This window comes from Fringilla coelebs, assembly GCF_963513975.1.
Source record: "Fringilla coelebs genome assembly, chromosome: Z".
NCBI classification, from domain to species: Eukaryota; Metazoa; Chordata; class Aves; order Passeriformes; family Fringillidae; genus Fringilla; species Fringilla coelebs.
In genome coordinates, this window is record NC_140031.1 from 64,468,564 (window position 1) to 64,491,233 (window position 22,670).

At 37.2% G+C, this 22,670-nt stretch overlaps 1 protein-coding gene across 4 annotated transcripts in view; it reads right to left on the bottom strand.

Annotated features, from left to right (window-relative positions):
- Positions 1–526: 526 nt before the first annotated feature.
- The window catches only part of PCGF3 (polycomb group ring finger 3), a gene marked incomplete at its 5' end in the record, with an annotated part of 55,796 nt that continues 33,652 nt past the window's right edge, over positions 527–22,670 (bottom strand). For 3 of the 4 annotated variants that reach the window (XM_084225184.1, XM_084225183.1, XM_084225185.1), the window contains 8 exons: positions 527–5,782; positions 7,203–7,283; positions 9,300–9,437; positions 11,062–11,150; positions 11,651–11,761; positions 12,715–12,770; positions 16,518–16,614; positions 21,369–21,486. In XM_084225184.1, the coding sequence (XP_084081310.1) occupies positions 5,735–5,782; positions 7,203–7,283; positions 9,300–9,437; positions 11,062–11,150; positions 11,651–11,761; positions 12,715–12,770; positions 16,518–16,614; positions 21,369–21,477 (729 nt within the window). In that variant the 3' untranslated portion in view covers positions 527–5,734. Of the gene's footprint in view, positions 5,783–7,202; positions 7,284–9,299; positions 9,438–11,061; positions 11,151–11,650; positions 11,762–12,714; positions 12,771–16,517; positions 16,615–21,368; positions 21,502–22,670 lie in introns of those variants that run through there. The other variant, XM_084225182.1, reaches the window with a different exon arrangement.

The window sequence follows — 22,670 nt, forward strand, 5'->3', positions numbered from 1 at the left end:
ATAAAGGTACTGTCCTCTCCGCATGTAGAGCAGTTTACAAGCTATACAAGAAATTCAACTACTGTAGCATCTGTTTTGCATTGTTAACATCTCAGCCAGGGTAAGGTTGTAAGGGTAAGGTTGAAAGGAACACATGCAGGTCAAGTAAGTACCTTCTTATCCAGGCACATAAAGACACCAGGATAATTCTGTTTTCCCTCTTGGTGACTGAAGACATTTAATTTCCTATCTAGCAGTTACTTGACATACACTTGTCAGAGACATACTACCAGTGGAGTAACACTTTAAGCCATCCTTCTGTTTTGAGTAAAAGGCAGGTTTTATGACAATGCAATGCCACACCACCTCTGTTTCAGTCACACTGCATTTATTCAGTGCTATGATGACTGCTAGCTCCTCATGTTCCTGGGAGAGAATAGGACAAAAACTTTCAGCCTCACAGCATTTCAGTTAGTTTCTCTGCTTTTATTAACAAGCATATAATATTCATTGGCAAAACACTGGATACAAGCTTCACTATCATAAAATCAAAACATTAAGCATTAATCCCCAAAGGCTTATTCAGACAAAACTAGCCACCAGTAGTACAGAAATTACACAGCAACACAAAGCATAAAAAATTGTAAACTTTTAAATGAAGCTAAGCCAAAAATATGGTTTTACACTCTGACAGTTCCAGAATCTTTATTATGCCACATACGAGGATAAAAGGCTTAGTGGTTGCACTGGCTAATTGTCCCTTAACTGCAAAATGATCCTGTTTGCAGAAGGAAAGAACAAACTTTCCTTTTGTCCAGATAAGTCACTTGAATTAAAGATTCCATCAAACCAATACTTTCCGTTTCAAACAGAAATAACAAAAATAGTGGAATATCAGTACTTAAAACTCAGGAGTTCTTACTTCAGCCATACCTCTGTTTGAATGAATGATCCCACTGGTTTCTGTGGAACCATCCAGGGTATTAGTAAAGTTATCAATCTAAACGTTCATAGAATTGGACATGTAGCTCCTACCCTACCACCAGGACATGGACAGGTCATTGTGGCTTCAAAAGATTTCCAAAAAACTCTAAGTAGGATAAAAAATGGAACAAATAGTAGAGTCATACCTTTAATTTGTATATAAATAAACAGGTAAAACATTACCTGTTGATTTGCCACATGACCCAAGTTCTTAGGTAATTTTTGTCCTGACTGCAAGTTTTGATGAGAGCAGAGACTGAAGCATTGCTCCATGTTCTTTAGTATTGTTCTCTGCAACTTTTTTTTCAAAAACGGATCTCAAGACCCAAGTAACCTCTAATTGTATTTTATGTAGGGAGACTCGTGTGTGGAACAATTTCTGTTACCAACTTTAGGCAAACTAACTAAAGTTGCATTAATATTTTCAGTGAAACATCCAAACTGAAGTGATTACCTGAGGAAAAGCAGAAACTTGATTTTTCTGTTCAGTAAAGCCTTCTGTACAAAATGTGTACCTAAGATTCATCTCACTGATGTACAGACTGGTTGGCTTCTTCCTATTATCTTTATCTCAATGTAATATGCAGAATGCTGTAAAACAGCAAGTTATATTTATCATCTAGTAGAAAAAAAAAAAAATCTGTAAATCCCCTAGGACTGCGTTGTTATAAAGACAATAAGAGCCAGCGTAAGCTTTCAAAGGCTCATAGCCTACTGGAAAAAATAGCACCATTATAGTTGTAGTCTGATATTTTTTACGGTCCCATATCTCCTGAGTGACAGTGTTGTGTATACTATTGCACAACCGTAGAAAAAAATATTCCCAGGTGTGATGGTACACAAATATACCAGACCTAACAATGGCACAAAACATTTTCAGATAGGCTGCAAGTCTTGTCGATTGCTTCCACAATTCACATTAAGGTTTCTTGCAAGATCATTTATTTTAAAATATTGCTGACAGATAGTTCTTGTACTTACAGAAATTTTAAATCCCCCATTTCACTCGTAAAATAAAAAATGGAACAAAGCATAAAACACACACGCCCGCCCCCAAATAACAGCCCCAAATAAAACTCCATTTGAACAAGTGAGAAAAGCCATCTACATTCCTTTTAAATGTAATGGTAAGTAGATGCTACATTTACAATTTAAACATAAGCCTAATAAATGCATGTTTCAAACCTATTGCACAAAAGCATAAGTAATGCTCTTTATCCATACAAAACAAAAACATACAGATGAAAGCTACTCAAACTCAATGTAAAAGGAAGAAGCTTGTAAAAACATCTTACAGTTTCAATTTATATGCCCGTAAATAAAGCTGGACCACTAAAACCAAAAATACTTGGATGGTAAAATAAGACAGAAGGCTTAAAATAGAATAAATAATTTTATAAAGTTAAAATTTAAACCCCCAAATCTTATTTAAATTCAATATTATATAGTCTATCTCAATTCTTTATTTTTAATGAAAGTATACTTAATGAGACTCTAAGCCCAGGTGATTCATCAGTCTCACTGCTGCTGAGGATAATGCAACAAGATGCTTCCTTACTGCAACTATTTACCAGCGTTAGAAATTGTAAAAACTACTTCACAGTAATGGCATCTTCACAAAAGCCAAAATCAACTACCATGATCTCATCAGGACTAAGAAATATGTATGGCCGTGTCTAAATTTTAGTTCAACTTTCAACAGTATCAGGGTTACTTTACCCAATATAATCTTGATATAAATTGTCTCTTAAGCGTCACAGAAATTAAACAAGGCTCTGACCCAAAGAAGACCTCGCTCTACACTGAAGTCTTTTAGTGAGACTAACATATGGTACAGACAGAGTCGCACCACTCCCAAGGGCAATTTTTGTAGTGAAGATGTTATCACATGTGATTTAGAAAAACAACTGAGTAACTTTGGAGTTTTTTGTTGGTTTGGGGGTTTTTTGTTTGGTTTTCTTGGTTTGGTTTTTTTTTTGTGTTTTTTGTTTGTTTGTTTGTTTGTTTTTACTGGTGCGGTTTTATCAGATTAAACACATTGCAAAAGCAGTTACACACAATTACAAGCAAAAACCCCAGCAACAGGTATTAATACTGGCTTGAATTTATGTATCTATATAAACAGAGTTTTCTATATACTGATAGCACCATAACAAATTCAAGTGATTCTAAAGATGGTTATAAAGTTTTACGTTTTGTATTTTAAGTTGTTACAGCAAGAGATAGATTTGAAAGGCTTCTGAATTTGTGTGTTCGTAATTAATTTCTCAGTTGCTCAAGTACACAAGGAAGAAATGAAATCCCAATGTACTTTAACAGCACTGCGTCAATATCTAGTCATACAAAAGTTTCCTGCAGTACACACACTTGAGGTAGACAGATCTCATTTATATGTGTATATGTATATATTTTTTTGTTTGTGTGTATATATATATATATATATATTCTGATTAAGGTGGTTAATCAGAATGCTGTCTGGCAGCTTTAGTTTAATGTCTACTTCAGGTACAGCCACTGTGTGTATACTCTGTGTGCACAGAGCTGGGACCCTTACAGTCCTGTCCACATTCTCAGGGCCTCAGTGGCAAAGCCAGCCTCTTACTCACACTAGAACAGCAACAATCACATAAGAAACAGCTCCAGAGAGGCCCAGTATGTCAGCCTGTGTACACATCCATACCACCTGCATTGACTGCTTTCATGGAAAGTTTTAAAAATGGTAGACACACAATCTTGTTTGTTCTTTTCTGCCAGATCAAGTAATGCTAAAGACAGAAAAAAAGCTGAAAATACACAAACAGCAAGACAAAATCAGAGCCAAATTTGATTGCATGAATCACAGACATGCACACAAACACCACACAAGAACCAGATGTGGAGTTCTGTGTGACCTAAACATTCAAATGCAGCTATCTTAAGACTTCCACCCACATGGACAGCAGCATGTTCTGGCCTTTGTGTGGCTCTCCTTTCCATCTCCACAATTCAGGAGGCTCCCTTTCATTCTCTGCTCACATAAGTTCTTTTTCACTTCCTTCCTACTCACATCTGTGACTGTAATCAAAAATAAGGAGCCCTGTTGTCAAAGGTAAGCACAAGCAGCAGCAGAGCTGGGAAAGGAGAACTGAAGACTACAGAGAGGGAAATTAAGGGAAATGTGCTGAGGAATGTAGCGCTTCAAAAACTCAAGAGGAAGAATATTTAAAATGCTTAGATAAATCTCTTGCAGTATCAGCTTCCGGTTACTAAGTAACACTTTCTAGCAGAAGAAGCAAAGGAGCACAGCAAGAGGAAGCAGGGCTTCTTATCCAAAGACAATTTATCAAAAAATAACAGGGTTTAATAACAGGAATAGCGACTAGCATTTTCAGCTGACAGGAAAACTCTTCCAAAAATTAGGTTAACTATTTCCAGCTGGCAATAATAGGGCATACACTGTTTTCAGTGACTTCACACCTGCGCCAGACAAATGTTCTTACAATTGTACTATGGATGATACATAGTGGATATAGCTTGCAGAAATCACTTTCAACTACAGTTTTTTAAAAGCCAATTATTTCCAAAAGCCTAGCAAAAAGTGCAGTGAGCCCTGCTAAGTGCCATTGAGGGTGCTTTTCATAACATATATAGTTATATGTGTACATAGATGTATGTACCCCTACATACATTAATGTGTATTACCTTGCATCCATTAGGGTTGATGCAAGCAAAATTACTAGTTAAGGCCAAAAGGTGCTAAAATAATCTTGTCTTGACTCCCCCTTCCTCCCCACCTCATGTAAGTTTGGAATTGCAGTACAGAAAATACTATGGTTTCGTAAGAAATCAGCTAAAGAAATTTAAAGCTGCCTGTAAGTTTAATCAGTGAAATGAAAAATCTGCCATACTCCCAAAGTTGTCCAAGAGCCACTGTTTCAACAGCTAGTGATAGCAAATTCTCTCTAAATTAAAAACTGATTTCTGCAAGCCACAAATACATAATAAATGTTTATTTTTTAAGAAATTCACAAATCTAGCACTTGTGAGTATTTGTCATTACGTGGTGCAATTTATACCATAGCAAAATATATATCACAGCACATTAAAATCAACTGAAATTGTTTCTATTAGTCTTACCAAATTAACACGTATACAGAAGTATCAAAACTTTATTAAAACACACGGTGAGGGAGAGCAATAACTGGGCAAAAATGAAAATTTACTGGTTTCCCAGATTTTCTTAAGTTTTCAATGCAGCATAATAAATTATCACCAGTCACTGTATTATCAGGTATGTTCAATGCTCTACAGAATAACTTGAATAAAGCCAATGCAATCAGGCATACTATATAAGACAATAACACTTTGCAAAAATATAGTTTTTAAAGATTTAGAATGCAAGAAGTAACTAAAGCAACTTGGTGTCAAAAGCAACATATTTATATCACCCCACAACACTCAAACTTTTTTTCTGTGTGTAACTGTAAGAGACAAATCAGGCTGAGCTACATGGAACTGTGAAGTGTTTTCAGTATCTGTAAACTTAATGCTGGTAGTGTCTTGCTGAGTTGAAACTTCTTTCTTCCGTACAAAAAAAAAGTACAAATATTGTCTGCCCAGAAGTCTAGGTAACATATCCCTAGAAGAAATATTCAGGACAGCCCACTATGAAAGCCCTCCAGTCTTCCAAAATTATTCAGCTGGTTTGTGTCATGTGATTAGTGATGCACTAAGAAGGTGCCAGATGATAGTCTCTGCAAAAAGCTCTGTCCAGAAGGACAATTAAGTTCCCTTACAGCAAGTCCATTTTGGGTCTATAATGTAGCAGTAGAGGTGCTTTCTGCAAGACAGAAATACCAGTAAGTTAAGAAACAAATCCAGAACTAATCTGTTCAGTAGGAAAAACTTCTGTGTCATAAACTAAAGCTTCAGTTAAAGAAAAGAGCAGCTATCTGACCTGTCAAAAATTCACCGAGACAAAGACAAGGTGCAACTTCATCTGTGGGGCTCAAACAAGTGATAAAGAACCCTTTCCCCTTTATTTCAGGAGCAGATCTGTTTATCTTGGAAAGCTTCCTGGAGTAAGGGATGTCTAGAAAGCAAAAATTAGAGTATGTGGTACTTCACATTTAATAGCTCTCACGTGAGTCCTCTCCTGTGAAAGCATATGTTGATTTTTTTTACAAATAGGCAAACTTTTACAACCACAACATCCTGCACCATGGACTTCTGTGTCTCATAAAAACAATTACTTCAGCTTGCTTGTTCTGGACCTTCTGTGTCTCATTTCCATTTTATATCCACTACTTCTTTCATTTGGGAGAGCAGTTTACAGTTCTGCTTTCCACATGACAATTACACAGACCTCTCACAGGAGAAGAGAAGAGTATAGATGCACATCAATTTGATGCTCCTGTTTGGTTCTCTCTGCTACACCACAAAACCCTAATGTTTGCATTGTATCCTTTTATATATACCTACATTCAGCTTCAGGTGTTTGCTTATCACCTGTCACTCAGAATGGTAAAGACTTCATCCTTTATCATCCTTTACCAATACTTTATCATCAATCTGTCACTAATCTAATTAATGACAATGGTGTCACTGCACTGGTAATGAACTACTCAAATCTATTTCCAGGTCATTCAGAAACACCATATGAAACAGATTCCAGCAGGATTCCACTTGTGACATCTCTACATTTTTAACACTGACGGTGGACTTTATCCTGTGACTCTTACACAGGTCAATTATTTTATAATTCCAAGACAGAAAAATGCTTCTCTACTCCCACATGGACCTCGTCTAGATATGCATCCAAAGCCACCGAGTGATTTCACTTCAGTGTATACTGCATGCTCAGAATGTGTTGCTTTTGCATTACAAATACAAACTTCTTGTTCCAATAATTCCATGTATACATATACTGACTTCCCTCCTAAGTGTTCAGTTTTGCTATTCATTCTTACTGCCTGAAGGGGTCAAAAATAATACTTTTTGTAGCTTCTACTTCCTCTGACAGACTTGATAACAATTTGACAGCTAATACAGTGTTCCCTTTTCTCTTCCAATGAATACTTAATTCTCCTTCCCTTCATTTACTGGAAACAAATAAATACTTGGTGTCTAAGGATATTGAAGTAGATATTTATAAAAGTACCTTCTATAAAGGTAAACTCCAATACAGTTCCAAATTATCGCTATTTTATAGACATTTTATTTGACTACTTCATGATTTACATTGAATCACTGTGTCATACCTTAAATCTCCATCTAGTAACAACTACAAACTTGAGCGTATGGTCCTTGCCAAGAATCTCTTCATTGCATAATATGTCCAGCTGACAAAATAAAGGTGACAGTTAATTCATAGGAACCCAATGCACCAAACAACATATTTCACATATTACTACACATTTGACAAGACTTTTTTTTTCTCTGAAGATACTGGAACTGGTAATCCTGAAGTTGCCCTGCAGACAAAAATCATACCAAGAAAGAAAAAATATCTGCTCTCAACATGAAGTACTGAAAGACCATGTCAATGCCTGCCTAAGAAATATAGTATGATATGGATTTAACGTTTGGTTTATCTTCCCAAGCAGTACTAAGGTCCTTTCCTGAAAGCTTTGCATGCTTTTAAAAAGCTTGAATACATGAACAAGAGGACAGAAATCTCAGAGAGAGCTGTTATTTAGCGTACTATGTATTTTTTTTTACCTAACACCAGTCAGGTGGCATTGCTACAAGGACAGGGGTTTTTTTTAAAAACACTGACCACCATATACTTATATGCTACATTTACAGGGGTTTTACAGATACTCAACAGGAATTTTTTGTTTTCTATCTCTGTTTTAAAAAGTCTTGATATTATAAAAAAGGAGGATGTCAACATTAAAGCATGAGGATCATATGACTACTCATCAGCTGAACTACAATATCTGAACGTGAACTAAAACCAAGGAACATGTATGAAAACAGCAAGTTCCACCAAGGTGGCTTATGTTACAATGCTTTACCTCATAGCCCAGAAAGGCCTGAATGTGCATGCAGTCCACTTACATGGCAGTAACTCAAACCTGGAATAATCTGTATCAAGCAACCAAGTAACCACGTGCTCAAATTCTCCTTCTATGTGACTTGGTACTAGTACAACAATTACACGACCATTTATGTATTTTTTAAGAAAGCAGAAAGGGATAAAAAAGAAATAAACAGTATTCCAGAAAAGTTTTTCTTGCAGTAGAAACCAAGTAGATTTTTAAGTCATATCTTGGAACACTGCATTGGAGGGCTTACACATGCATATACCAAAAGAATATATTTTAAAAAACCCATTTGAACAATCCTTGTAGCAATGTAGCTGCTGGGCTAAAGCCAGGAGTCAACCTGAGCCAGCTGAGGACAGGACAGGATACATGGTTTTGTTTCAGGAAAACTAGCAGAGTTTAGGGATGTACTTGAACCGTAAGAGAGAGAGAGAGAGTGTTAGTTTGAAGTGTACAGAAGCTATGGAGGAAAAGTGATAGAGATGCAAATTGCCTGTTGACAAGCTTGAGCAGCAACGTGTTGACACACTGGACTGGAAAGCAGATGATTTGATTTGTATGAAATGTCTTAATGAAAGTCAGTGAATCAGTGCCATAATATGGAATTGAGAGATGTCAAGCTGAGAGTCAACTGAAATGTCCAGGAACTGTTACCAAGATCCAGCCAAGTGATAAATAGGGGCTGCATTCATAGTTTGCCACTTTTAATTTTTTACTCTGGTCTAGGAGAAGTTTAAAGTATTTCCTTTCCTTCTGTACCTTTCAACTTAAATTCTTCCCATGATACCCTGTAAAGACAGGGAAAAATACGCATCTGACAACACTCTGGTTGTGGTAGGCAGCAACTTCAGATTGAGCTTCACTAAAAGCACAGAAAAGAGCAACATATTTGTGGTGCTTTCTCTTCAACTGGGCTTCACTGTTGAAGTGTTGGTTTCTGTCTGGCCTCTGTAAAGGGCAAACTTCCTAAAATGCTGGAGATAAACTCAACTATAGTATATCAAACAATCATCTTGCCAGAGTCCATTTAAACACATGTGGAAGCACATAACCAAGTCTTTTTGCTCAACTATTTATAAATGCACATGAAAAGATGCACTGTAAACTAAGTGGAAAGTCCTGTACAGACCCAAAAAAGGACAAGAAAATCGCTATATAACTCAACTCGCTATATAATTCAAGAAGCAGTGCATGCTTCTGTTTTCTGAAAATAAAATCAGAATAAAAGACATCCTTTGGCAAAGGAACAAACCCCCCCCTTTCAAGTTATCGTATCTGTAAACTTATTTTTAAAAATTACAATATTACCTCATTAAAAGAAGAAAGGTTGAGTTTTTTGGCAATGAACTTCTTTAGATGCAAGACTGTTGCTTGTGCAGAGCAACGAATCCATTTTCGTTTCAATCCACGCAGTTTGCTGCTATTGCACTCCAAGCAAATGCTTACCTTCAGGAAAAGGCAAAAAATCAAGAGCTGGCTGCAACAATTTTCTGCAGTCTTATGTATTCCACATGCAGTTTTTATTAATCCAATACAGTGAAGTACAGTACTAGTGTTCTTTAAACTGAAATGCCAATTAAGAAACCCAAATTTCCAAAGATTTCATAAGCTGAGTGGTAATAAGACAAATATGTTTAAGTAGTAATTTTTGGTGTTGGAATAAGGCTGCTTCAGTCCAAATTCATAGGTTGTCAATAGCTTAAGAGGACCATACCTTAAAAGCCAGAGCAAGAAAATAGTAAGAAAACCATTGTAAATTCTTAATGATTGCTTTGAACATAATTTATTACTATAAATGCAACTGCTAATCTAGTTTAATTTTAAGATTCTTAAAAAGAATGAATACAAATGATATGACAAATATTTCAAATTCTCACTTTTTGTCCCATCCTGGGTAATATCACATTCATTACAGTCTAAACTCTGTGATGGTATGCTTGTATTGCACTAGGAGCATCTAGTAACAAGTACAATCCCTTTGAAAGTTCCCTTACATGGCTACTGAGAAGAAAATTAACCCAAGCTAAAGTTACTCTGCACTTGCACAACCACAAAACATTGTTTATACCAAAGGGAATTTTCACTTTCAAACAAGCTTTGTGTTCTAAAATTAACAGTGGGCTTCCCTGCTTTTATGATCTTTTTATGATACAGGGCTAACACTGTATTCGTATTAAATGCTGAAGACAAAATAAGTAATAAGTTAGTAAGAGTGCTGCTAAGGAAACCTGTCTGGCCATCCAGAAGCCACTCTGGCAGTCACATTCACACCACCTGAGCTGGGACTGAAGCCCCATCACAGCTACACCCCTCACACTCACAGTCAGACCAGGATTCCTCACCAGCCAACCCCAGGTTTCCCATAGCAGAGTCTCAGACATCCAGGTCCTTCAAACAGCTTAATCGTGGTGCAGTAAATAAATAACAACAGCTCCAGCTGGAGCCTCTGAGAAGGCACCCTGAACAAAGGAACCCCTGGGCTTTCATACCCTCGCAGCACCAAAGTCTGGGGGTCTCAGCTGCTGCTGTGTGTCAGTGTCAGTCCCCAGGCTGGTGCCACAGGTCCCTGTGCCCTTTCCTGTGTCAAGGGTTGGCAGTTCATGGCCTCTTGCCTCGGGCTCCCGGGCAGAGCTCAGCCTGCAGCTCTCACTGTAACTGCAACCTGAGCTAACTGCAGTGAATGTGCCAAAAGTGCCAGAGGTTTAATTCATAGTTATCAATACACATTCAGCTTAATGTAGCATGGTAATGCTGGGGTACACTCCTGTAGAAGGTGGAAAATTACATGAATTTGATTTGACAGCAAACTTTGAAGACTCATAAACAGTTACAACTATAAAGACATTTGCATGAAGATTTGAATGTATTCACCAGTCCTGCCAAAATCCAAAGGTAAAACCTCATGCTTACAAAAAAGCATTGCCCAAACTGCATCATGTTTGGATCAGAGAACAGAAAATGTAGCTTGAAATAAACTTATTTTCTTCTCTGTTAGATTATCAAAGTTACCTTACCAAAACACAATGGCTAAAACAACAAGCTAAAACTAGAGCATGCCCTATGAGCCCACCTGTTCATCACTTCGGTGGTAGTCATTATCTTCTTCCTGTTTTTCCTCTGAAGTTTCTTTATTTATATTTTCATCCGCTTTAGTTTCACCTTAGATAAAAAAACCCAGATATATGGGATACATATATATTATTTTCATATTTAAACCCCAGATATACTCAGCAGCAGCTTATAGTGCTAATACAATTAAAGCAGCAAGTTTCAGTACTACAGTATAGAATAAGCTTTGCTATTCCCAAATTGTGCTTATCGGCTCAAGCAACACTTGCAGCCAACAGCCCGTGACATTAAAGAGGAGAACACCTATGGAGTTCAGCTGCTAGCAGCCCAGAAGCTGGGTAATTTCACATTCCCCATGTAGGCACTACTATGGAGACCAACTTTGCCACAAGCAACATGCTTAACAGCTAAAACCAAAAATTCTGCACAGAAATAAAGGACAGGCAACAATCCTATGCTGACTCTATTCCTTGTTGTTAGGAAACAATTATAATTATAATATATCCACTGGGCACATACTTCCAACAGATACATTCATCAATTTACTATATGTCACCCACCAAAGACAGAACAAATAAAGGACTATTTACCATTTCGATGAGAATCTAGGTGCTGTTTTGTAGAACATGTCTCCCCTTTGATGTCCCCTGGAACTTCCATGCCCAGTTTGTGATAAAACTCCCTTTGCTTTTTCATTTCCGCTGTTTAAAATTGCAAATATTAATTCCTGTAATAAAGTTCTAATGCAATATTTATGAAGTTATTCCAAATCCCTTCCCACTTAAGGACTGCCAACAAGTGGCGATGGTGTCATTATTTACAGTCTTCTATCTCTCCAATCGCATCAAGTTATGCCTAATCTTATTTTTCAGAATTACAAAAGTACAAAGTTAACTTTATAATTACTACTATACTATTACTGCTAGAATGAGATGGAATTTAAAATACTGTAACTAATTTTGAATATCCCCCATTTTGAATATGACCGTATTTCAGTCAAAACACTGGTTTTGAATTTCAATATCCCAGAAATAATGTTTAAAGTATCTATTTAATCACACTGATATTTGAAAATGCTCTGGTTAAAAAGCAGCTTCAACAGATTAAAATACTCTATTTAAATGAAAGCTTTAACATACAGTAAGGAAAAAAAAACCCACTGCGCAGTATTTATAAAGTACTTCTTTGGTTTAACAGATCTAGTGTCTAACAGGATTATGAAAACAGTAATTGAAAGCTCTCTAACAAAAAAGAACTCTAAAAATAGCAGAAACTAAAAGCATTTTAAAATTGCATTTTACCTCTGCAAATTCTAGAAAGCTTGCACAACAGGTATACAGTTTAACAAAAACAAATTAGAGTTATGGAATGGCAACATTCAAAAGCTGAATGACTATTCTGCTTTACATAATACTGCTTTTGGAAGAAACATCTCACGTTGCCTCCCACCACCTCCACACTCAGTTGCTGCTAGTACGGGTACAAAATTAAATTAATTGCTAAAAATTACACAAGAGAAAGAGTCTTGTTTTCTACTGTATTTTTTCTCAGTTGTCCCCTGGCCCCTTTTTTCATCATTTGAAACTTTCTTTTTCCTTTAATGTCAAAGAAGTGTGTGCAAACTGACCTTTAAAAAGGTCACACCACAACTTACCTTCTTGGAGGCCTGGCACAAGTTTGTAAACAATATCTTGCATTGTTCTGTCATGACTAGAAAGGAAAAAGAAAACAACAAAAAACCAAAAGCAAAATCAAAAGCTTAAGTTCACAATCCTGATTGAAAACATTTCTTTTAAAAAAGTTCCAGGAGTAACCATATGCAAAAATCTCTAAATTCACCTAAGAACAATTTTACTTCTCAATCAGTATTTCTATCAAACCAGAAAGAACAGCAACACAAAAGAAATTATGAAAAAGTACAAGCTAAGACAGAAAACAAATGAAAGTTTGAAAAAACTAGGCTGTAGAAGAATTCACCCCACTGAGTATGTCCTCCTGCATCAAGACAAGTATGACAGTAATAATCTAAAATTCTTTTCCAACTTAAGAGATTTTTTATTACAAAAGAATCAATAATAGCTTGTTTCTCACCCCTATAGACTACTTTCTCACATTTCTAGACTAGTTATCTTTACTAGACTCTTCTAAAATGCATGAGACAAGTTCACAGAAAAAGACCACAACAAACTAAATTTTACTTTGTTCTTAAAAGGATAAAGTAACTCTGAGAAACATTATTTAGCTGAGTAGCCTGTAGAGGTAATGTAGCTCAAATGAAAAAAAGGTAATAATCCCACTGCAAGTAGAACAGTAGGGCCAGTTAAGATTCTAAACTTTAATCCCCAGCTCATCTAGAAAAATCTTGTTCTAATCTAAAATAAGTTATGATCTCAAAGAAATTAAATTCCAATTAAGAAACAGTATAAGAAGCATTTCAAGTGTCTGCCTTGGCTGCTGCAACGTCATTATCTCAAAAGTATCTGCAGTATCAAGTCCTGAACTGGACTTGAAAGAAAAGGCTTACAAGTAGTCTCAGGCTTTTCATCACCTGACATGAGCACTTCACAGCAGTGGAGATCAGTAAGCAAGTACAGAAATGGTGACAAATCAAGACGTTCACAAACAGTAATTACAATACTGTAAGTATTCAGAATATCACTTATCCTAAATTCATGTCATTCTCACCAGTAGCAATCCCATTTGTACAGGCTGAGATTATGAACAGTCATTTATGGACTGCAAACACATTGCCAAAATTATTTGAACGAAAATATATAAGTATATATAAGCACGACACCACCATTAAATCATAGGTGACAATTTGGGGGTGGGAACTAGATCATACCGATAATCTTTAAGGTCCCAAAGAATTTAAGATTCTGTGATGCTATTTAACAGTATTTAGAAATGTAAACAAGGAGACACATTTGGTTTACCCATTTTTAGACAGACAGAGATGAATAGGAGTTTAAATCTCCATTGTCAAACACCTTGTGATACTCCAGACTGTCAATTATTTTTTAAAAAAGGTAAATAAATATATCCAAAAGTAGGCTGAGCAAAGTCTGTTTCAGTTTCGATGGGGCAATATTTTACAACTAATTTAAGCAGTTTACTTAAGTGTATTCAACAATAAAAAACAAATAACAAATTGCCTTCCAGCTGCTCTCAATATCATGTTGTTTGCTGGCCCTTTTTGCACAAAACCCAGGTTTTTGAACCAAGGCAAACATGTTGTCTTACATGTCATTTATTCATTCTTGCCTATTTGCATGTACCTGTCCCTTTAATTATACACTCATACTCCTGTATGAGTGTATTATATAAATGTGGAGACTGCATACTTAGTTACAGGCTCCTGAATGAGGATGAGCTTGAGCAATGTGTGTATAGAACATTGACAGTTTTCTGTAAAAGTGCAATCAGACTCATTTGCTAAAACCATTGCTTCAGACATTGCTACAGAAGTGAGAAAGGCATGTTGAAAAATGCTATGAACAAACACAAGTTCTTTATAATGGAAGACAAAACACTACTTGATATGCAACAGCTAATGCAAACACACCATTACAATGTATTTTCATCAGCAGGAGTAAAATGGAAAGAAAGTACTCAAGGAAAAGAATGTCTTTTCTGACAAGAAAAGGCGGAAAAAACCCAACAAAAATACTTAGTGAACATGAAATTTGACTATGCAAATGGAGATGGAAAATAAGGAGGTGATTGGCAACAGCCAACATGGCTTTCAGTATGAGAAAAACAGTGTCTGACAAATTTGGTGGTCTTCTATGATGACGTTACAGAGACAGTGGATGAGGAAAGGGTGAGTCATGGCATCTACCTGGACTTGTACAAAGCATTTGATGCTGTCCTGCACAACATCCTCGTCCCTAACTGGAGAGGTATGGATTTGACTAATGCAGCATTTGGTGCATAAGGAATTGGCTGGATGGTTGCACTCAAAAGAGTTGTGATCAACAGCTCAATGTCCAAGAGGAGACCAGTCACAAGTGAGGTGTCTCAGGGGTCAGTACTGGGATCAATGCTGTTTAACATCTTTGTCAGTGACAGGGGGATTGAGGGAACCATCAGCAAATTTGCCAAGCTGTGTGGGGAAGTGGACATGCTGGAAGGAAGGAATGCTCAGGACGTGGGTCCATGTGAAGCTCAAAGTTCAACAAGGCTAAGTACAAGGTCCTGCACCTGGATTGGGGTAATCCCAAGCATAAATACAGGCTGGGCAGAGAAGTGATTGAGAGCAGCTCTGACGGGAAGGACATGGGGATATTAGCAAATAGAAAAATCAACATGACCTGGCAGTGTGCACTTGCAGTCTAGAAAGCCAACTGCAACCTGGGCTGCATGAAAAGAAACTTGGCAGCAGATCAAAGCAGGTGATTCCGTACTTCTACTCTGCCTGCAAAAGCCCCCACCTAGACCACTGCTTTCAGCTCTGGGGCCCCCAAATAAGAAGGATGTGGACCTGCTGGAGTGAGTCCAGAGGAGAACCATGAAAATGACGAGAGAGATGGACCTCCTCTCATGTGAAGACAAGCTGATAGAGTTGGAGCTGTAGAGCCTGGAGAAAGAAGACTGCAGGGAATCCTCAGAGCAGCCTTCCAGTACATGCAGGGAACCCAAAAGAAGTCTGGAAATAGACTTTTTACACAAGCAGGTGTGATAGGATAAGGGGGAATGGTTTTAAACTAAAAGATGGCAGATATAGGTTAGATAATAGGTTAGAAATTCTTCAGTGAGAGTGGCAAGGCTGGAACAGGTTGCCCAGAGAAGTTGTGCATACCCCACCCCCAGAAAGGAGGCTGGGGGGGAGGGGGGTGGTGGGGAATGTTCATGGAACTTTAAGAAACCTGGTCTTGGTAAAAGGTGTCCCTGCCCATGGCAGGGCAGCTGGAACTAGATGATCTAAAAAGTCCCTTCCAACCCACGTCCCTTCCAACCCACACCATTTTATGATGATTCTATGACATTCTTACCTGTTCCTATGACCTAAGCAAACCTTTAAAAGATTAACTGACCAATAAAGTTAAAAATTATTTCTCTCATTGCGATCAGACACTGAAAAGCACTGTTCAACTGAGACTAATTTTTGATAATTTTGTAAAAGTGTAATTCCTACAAATGTTTCATATATATTTAATTTTTACAACCCAAGCATACAAAATGAGGAATGACTATATCCCATTAAAAATCGCACAGAAATGAACCATTTGAGTGTATAGTTCACTTGTAAGTCTGGAACAAGCAGCCATGCTAAGGCCTTGCAAACTTATAGCAGAAGTTTCATTCTGTATCTCCTCCTCAATCTCCTTCATACTTCTTTTTCAATGCTTAACATGGTGATAAACAAGAATGAAAATTCTGAGAGAAGCTCTACTCTATCAAAGGGGATGAACCAGTCTAGAGTGAAGCTACTTGGACTTCTGTTCTTTTACTTACCCAATATATTGTAATGGGTGGCTCTGATGTATAACAATCCTACAGGTAGGACAGGTGTTGTTTTCCTCCAAATATTTCACTAGGCAGCTTCTACAGACTAGCAAAAAAGAAATTCACAATTAAAAAGGAATAAAAGTAGCATAACAGAAGTCTGCTTTTATATAGTCACAGAATACACAATACTGAAATAAGTTAATTTTTCTGCATCATATGCACATGATGTCTAATCTCGCAGAACATAGTTTCAAGTACCTTTCATAAATTTTCCTGATACAGGGAAAGGATGCACTAGAATTACAGCATCCATAACTATCAAAAACCTTAACATAGTACACAACACAAAATCTCACTTCAAAATTTACTGGAACAATTTCTAGCAGGTCAACATTCAGTTTGCATGGATGACATTACAGGAACTATTTCCCATAAAGATACTTAACAAAACATATTTGCTTTAACCATGGCCACCTACAGAACAACTGTGTGCGGTGCCAATAAAACCATGGCCACATACAGAACAAGTGTGTGTGGTGGCAATACACAAAAAGAATTCCAAAGCAGGAATGGGGGTATCTTGGTGTTATTTTAATTCTAACTTTCACAGAGTATACTACAGCTGAATTTCCACCAGAAAAAAAAAATTACATTGTCACAGACCCTCAGTATTAGTAAAATGTCCTGCTAGGAGTTGCTGAAGTAGTCATTCACCATTAAGCTGCATGGTTCTATATGCATACACACAATCATCCATCTTTTTCAAAGTAAACTATTTATAAACCACTCTCTTCTCCTGCCCCAAAACAGTACTCATAAAATACACAACTACATGATATCCTCACTCACTTGGAGTTACAACTGAAAAGGTATGGAGAAAAGAAGGGAGCTTTTCTTGAAGTGCACTAGTTCATGTAGTCTTGGTATTAATGCACTTTTCACACAAAACAAAAGGATTTCTGTAACTATAGTGCCATCTACCTCTCAAAAAAAAAGACAGTACAATTACATAAACAGCCTTTGACTAAAAAAAAAGTAACAGTAAAGGAAGTACTATAACTTTGTATTGTGTTTTGCATTCACACACCAAGGATGACAGCACTCTTGGTGGGAGAAGTTTAGACAAAGCCTCATCTCGCACAGCAGCTTGTTCCAGCAGAGTGCCAGAACAGTAGATCCATTTGCAAAAGTGAAGCCAAACTCCATTCCTACCAAGTCAATAAAAGCAGAATCTGACAGGAAGCAGGGACAGGTATCCTGGAAAGAGTATAGGGATGTTGCCAACTTGGGTAGTGAAGGGTTAGAAAGGCCAAATCACAGATGAAGCTGAACTTGGCGAGGGATATGAAGCATTATAAGGGTTTCTGTAAGTATGTCACAAAAAGAACGTCAAAGAATGTGTAACTCCCATATAAAAATGACTGGCAAACCATTAACAATGGACAAGGAGAAGCCTGAGGTATTCAAGTTTTCTGCCTTAGTCTTCTCTAGCAATTCCTCCTCCCCCAGCTCTCGCATAGATGAACTGCAAAGGAGGCACGGGAGGGGCGTAAAGTCCCTTCTACTGTGTGAAAAGAACAGACTCACAAACACCTGGGAACATGAATACACGTAAGTCTCTGGGACCTGATGTGTCCCAGGGTCTCAAACTGGCTGATGTAGTTGCCAAGCCACCAACAGCGATGACACTCAGATGAAATCCCCGGTGACTAGAAAAAGGGAAACATTGCTTCCATGTTTAGGAAGTAGTAGAAAGGGAGAGACCTGGAAATCACCAACCTGTCTGCCTTAACTCTGTCCCTGGAAGATCATGGAGCGCTAGAAGCTGTGCTAAGGCACATGCATGACAGGGAGGTGACTCCAGACAGCCAGCACAGCTTCACCAAGGACTCTGAGCAACTTGATGCAGCTGAAGACACCCCTACCCATTGCAGCGGTGATGCATTAGGCAGCATCTATAGTTCCCTTGCAACCCAAAGCATTCTGTTTTATCTAAAATATCATCCCACATTAGCACATCTTCCAGCTTGGACTAGGTAAACACTAACTCGCCCTAAAATAAACTGGTCACAAGGTAGATCATGTTCTGGCAGGTTTCAGTCTGAGCACAGCATCCAAATAAATGCCACTAGATGGCTTATGAAGGGTGCTGCAGCCATCTAGGTTCTTTTTTTCTGGGATCAGGTTGGGATTACAACCTCTCCTGAAACTACAAGTCTTCGGAGTAATGGACAGGCAACATGGAAATTGTTCTGTGGTCTGAAACAATATTATTTCTAGAATTTTCCATTACTTTGGTTTTCCAATATCTCTGATCTCTGTTTACCTAAATATACAGGCACTGACTGTGGATATGAACTCAGCTGTACATTTTCTGATTTCTTAAACACATCAGAGAGGTTTCATCAGAACAGGAACAGGAAAGGCTAATGCTCACTTTTTTATTTTAACAGTTTCACTTCTCTTGACTTTTTTCATAACTGTACCTAGTTCAAGTCGACCTTTTATCATCCTGATACATCAGAAGACGATAGGTTTCATAATGTGAGGTTTTCCCTTTCATAACATAGGAGGACAGCTTTCACGTGTAAACACTAACAAAACTGACATAAACACAAAGTTTAGCAAGACCTGCAGATATCATCTAACCTAGAAGTTTAATCAAGGAACAGATACAAACTAAAAAAAGACTTGACTTTTTTTTTAGTTATTACTGATGAAGTTTTTAGCAAATGACTTAGTGGCCTACCTGTCACCAACAAACTAAAACCACAGCAGAGAAATAAGTAGGAAAGAAAGTGAAAACACTTTGTTTTCTCCTAAATTCAGTCTTACAAAAATTTGCCCTCTTCCTCCAGAGGGCTGGCCTTGGTACTCCAAATTACTTTCACTAAAGGACTCAAGAACTTCATTTACTACTGAAGAGTCTTTGAACGGCTAAAGATCAGTAAATTAGAGAAAAATTGAAAAGGTAAGAAAAATGTGCAGCTCTGAGTAGAAGAGAATAAAAATTTCAAGGTGGTATAATTCAGAATAGAATTTGCTATCTCAACAGACAGGTAATTTCATGACGGATTTTACAAGGATGCTTTTCCAAGAACACATATCATTAGCATTATCTTACACAATACATACAATGCCAACGTGTATGAAGTTTTGTTAAAAAGACAGGACTCTGTGCCTATTCTCACAAAACCAATTATACAGGGCACAGAGTGAAGTAGCATTCATAAAATATAAATTGTCAAAATAAGGGAGAAACAAGGCAAAGAACACCCCAGAAATAGCAGGAGGAAAAGGTAATGTGGTGCATTTTCTGACTTTTGCAGCAAGTGCCATAGAGCTGTGGATCTATGTATTTCCTCTGTAAGCAAATGTAAGAGATGGTGTGGTTGATATCAGCTTAGGGATCTTTGTGAGGTTTTGCTTTATTTTTAAAGAACAGTAAAAAATGACCTCTCTCTAGCTCTCTGTCAGCCATGTTAACTTGTTATGATACTCATTTTGGATACATTCTTCTAACTAGCAGCAGTGAAGATATTTGGGCAAAACTAAGTAGAGGTCTAGCTCTGAAAACAATAGTATGGGAATTGAGACAGGAAGCAAGAAGACTCTGGAGAGACTTTAAAGCAGTCTTCCAAAAGTTGAAGGGCACTACAAGAGAGATGGAGATGAACTTTATACAGGGGCATGTACTGACAAGACAAGGGGGAATGGCTTCAAACTGAAGGAAGATAGGTTCAGATTAGATTAGAAAGAAATTATTTACTGTGACGGTAACTGGCACAGGTTGCCCAAAGAAGCTGTGGATGTACCGTCACTGGAAGCATTCAAGGCCAGGTTATACGGGTCTTTGAGCAACCTGATCCAATAGATGCTGACCCTGCCCATGGCCAGGTGGTCGAATATAGATTCTAGAACCATTTTGTGATTCTTGGAATCATAGAACAAACCCTTCTACTATCCTAGATTCTATGAGGATATTCAGAACAACATTAAGTGTGACAAGTGCAACAAATTCATCAAGACTGATAAACAGAGCTTCTAAATGGAATATAATAAAAAACATTATCACTGACAAATCATGAACATTGCCTTTTCCCTCTGTCAGATATAAAAGGTGAAGTTTGCTGACACTTTTTGTTTCATGATAAAGACACAGCCACCAAATAATTGCCTTCCAAGAAAATTTTGGACTAAGTCATTAAGCTAATTCTACAACCTACTAGCTTTATCAGAATAAACATAAATATTGTGGCAGAACAATTTTAAAACATGGGATGGGTTGCAAGCTTTTACAGCATCCTTCACTTACATGAAAATAGAAATTCATGGAGTAACTTATCACCAAACAACTACTTTATCACAATGTTTTGGAATACAAGCTTATTTCTAGGATACAATACAACATACTTATTCTTCATTGATAAACTACTCTGTTTTCTGCAGAGGAACGGAAGAGAAAGAGACATCTGAAAGGTTCCAGGAGGAGAACATACGCTACATCAACTGTAACAGAAGTGAGAACTAGGTATTCCACATTCCTTTAGCATGAAGACAGAGTGCATTCTTGGATGGTTACATTACCACAAATTGTATACGGCTTCAAGTTTATGCAGCACAGCTTTAATGTTCCCTCCATTTGCTTTGTTAAAAAAGGAAATCATATGTTAAAGGAAAGTAGTCTAGTAAAGCACATGTTTTTTGGCTGATGCACAATAGCTATTTGAAATTTCAACGGAAAACCATAAAACACGTTTTAAACTTGCAAGTTAAAAAAAAGAAAAAAACAACAAAAAACCCAGAAACAAACAGAAACCAAGTCAGCAACTTTAACTTAATTATACTTCTACTTACAAGTATGCAAGCATTCTGTTACAGTAGTAGCATCAATCAGGTATCCATTGCACAGACGACAGGTTATATGGGCATTAATGTCCCAAAGCTTAATCTTCCTTGTTAGCATCTTTGGTGTCTGTGGAAGAGACATATTATAAAGCGACACAGCTCTAAGTCATTTGGGAATAAATGATTAACTTGTGTTAACCCAGCTTCAGACTTTTGTACAATGTACACGGATGTGCATGCACGGTGGTGACACTAACTTTTATGTCACTTCACAGAAACTAAACCATGTAAACCCCACACTATTTTGCAGGTCAGTACTGTATGAGCATAGAAAATGGCCCTTCCAGTATGCTACTAGTAAGTTCCTTTATCAACCAACAGACTCAGACTAAAGGTGAAACCCTACTATCCTGGTAACTTGAGTCATCATATTCAGTTTAGTAATGATGGAAAACTCACAAAATACAGAGGAAGAAAATCCTCGAAGTAGGTGACTTTCAGATTCAAAAGGGTTTTCACAATTGAAAAGGCAAAGCAACTGTTCAGTTTAACTACACTTTTAAGTGTTTGCCTTGCATCACTATGTTAAAGCATAATTTTGAATCTGTATCTCAATAATGGGGCTGGAAAGTAAACCTTCTGAAAACTCTTTTATTTAAACAGAAGTTAATTGAAGACTACATTACAGATTAAAATAATTTCATTGGCAGAGGAGCAGTTGGTTGTAATAAAACTTGAACTAAACATTTTTCCTTTTTTCTGAGCATGGGATGGCATAAGCATCTTTAAAAGGGAAAAAAAAAATGAAATCAAAAATGAAAAAGCTCATTTAACTTTTTTTTGCACTAACCCAAATTGCTTAGAGAAAAAACACCACACAAAGCCCATGCCTTTACAAATGAACTGTTACATTTTAAACACAGCTGTTATTATTTTTTCAAAACATTTTGAAAATTGTACTGTAACCAGAACTTAACCAGCATTCTAGTCAATTAACAGAGCAGGCTATACTTGCTTACAACCTACTATATTTGGTTCTTGTACTGCAGAAGTCACCAAATTACATAGTTTTCATTTAAAGTGATTTTATTGTCCCTGGCTCACAAATACTGGTTCTCATCTAGCTCAGTTTGGAAAACATTTCAGAATTTGAATGGTAACACATGTTCCCTAAATTTCACACTGAAATAATGAACAAGGTTGTCTGGTCTTTAATTTTGTAATCTTTTTCCCCCTATGTTCGGTGAAGTGGAACTAAGAAAAAAGAACTATCAAACGGCAAACTTCCACACCAATCTGAACTACTCCAGT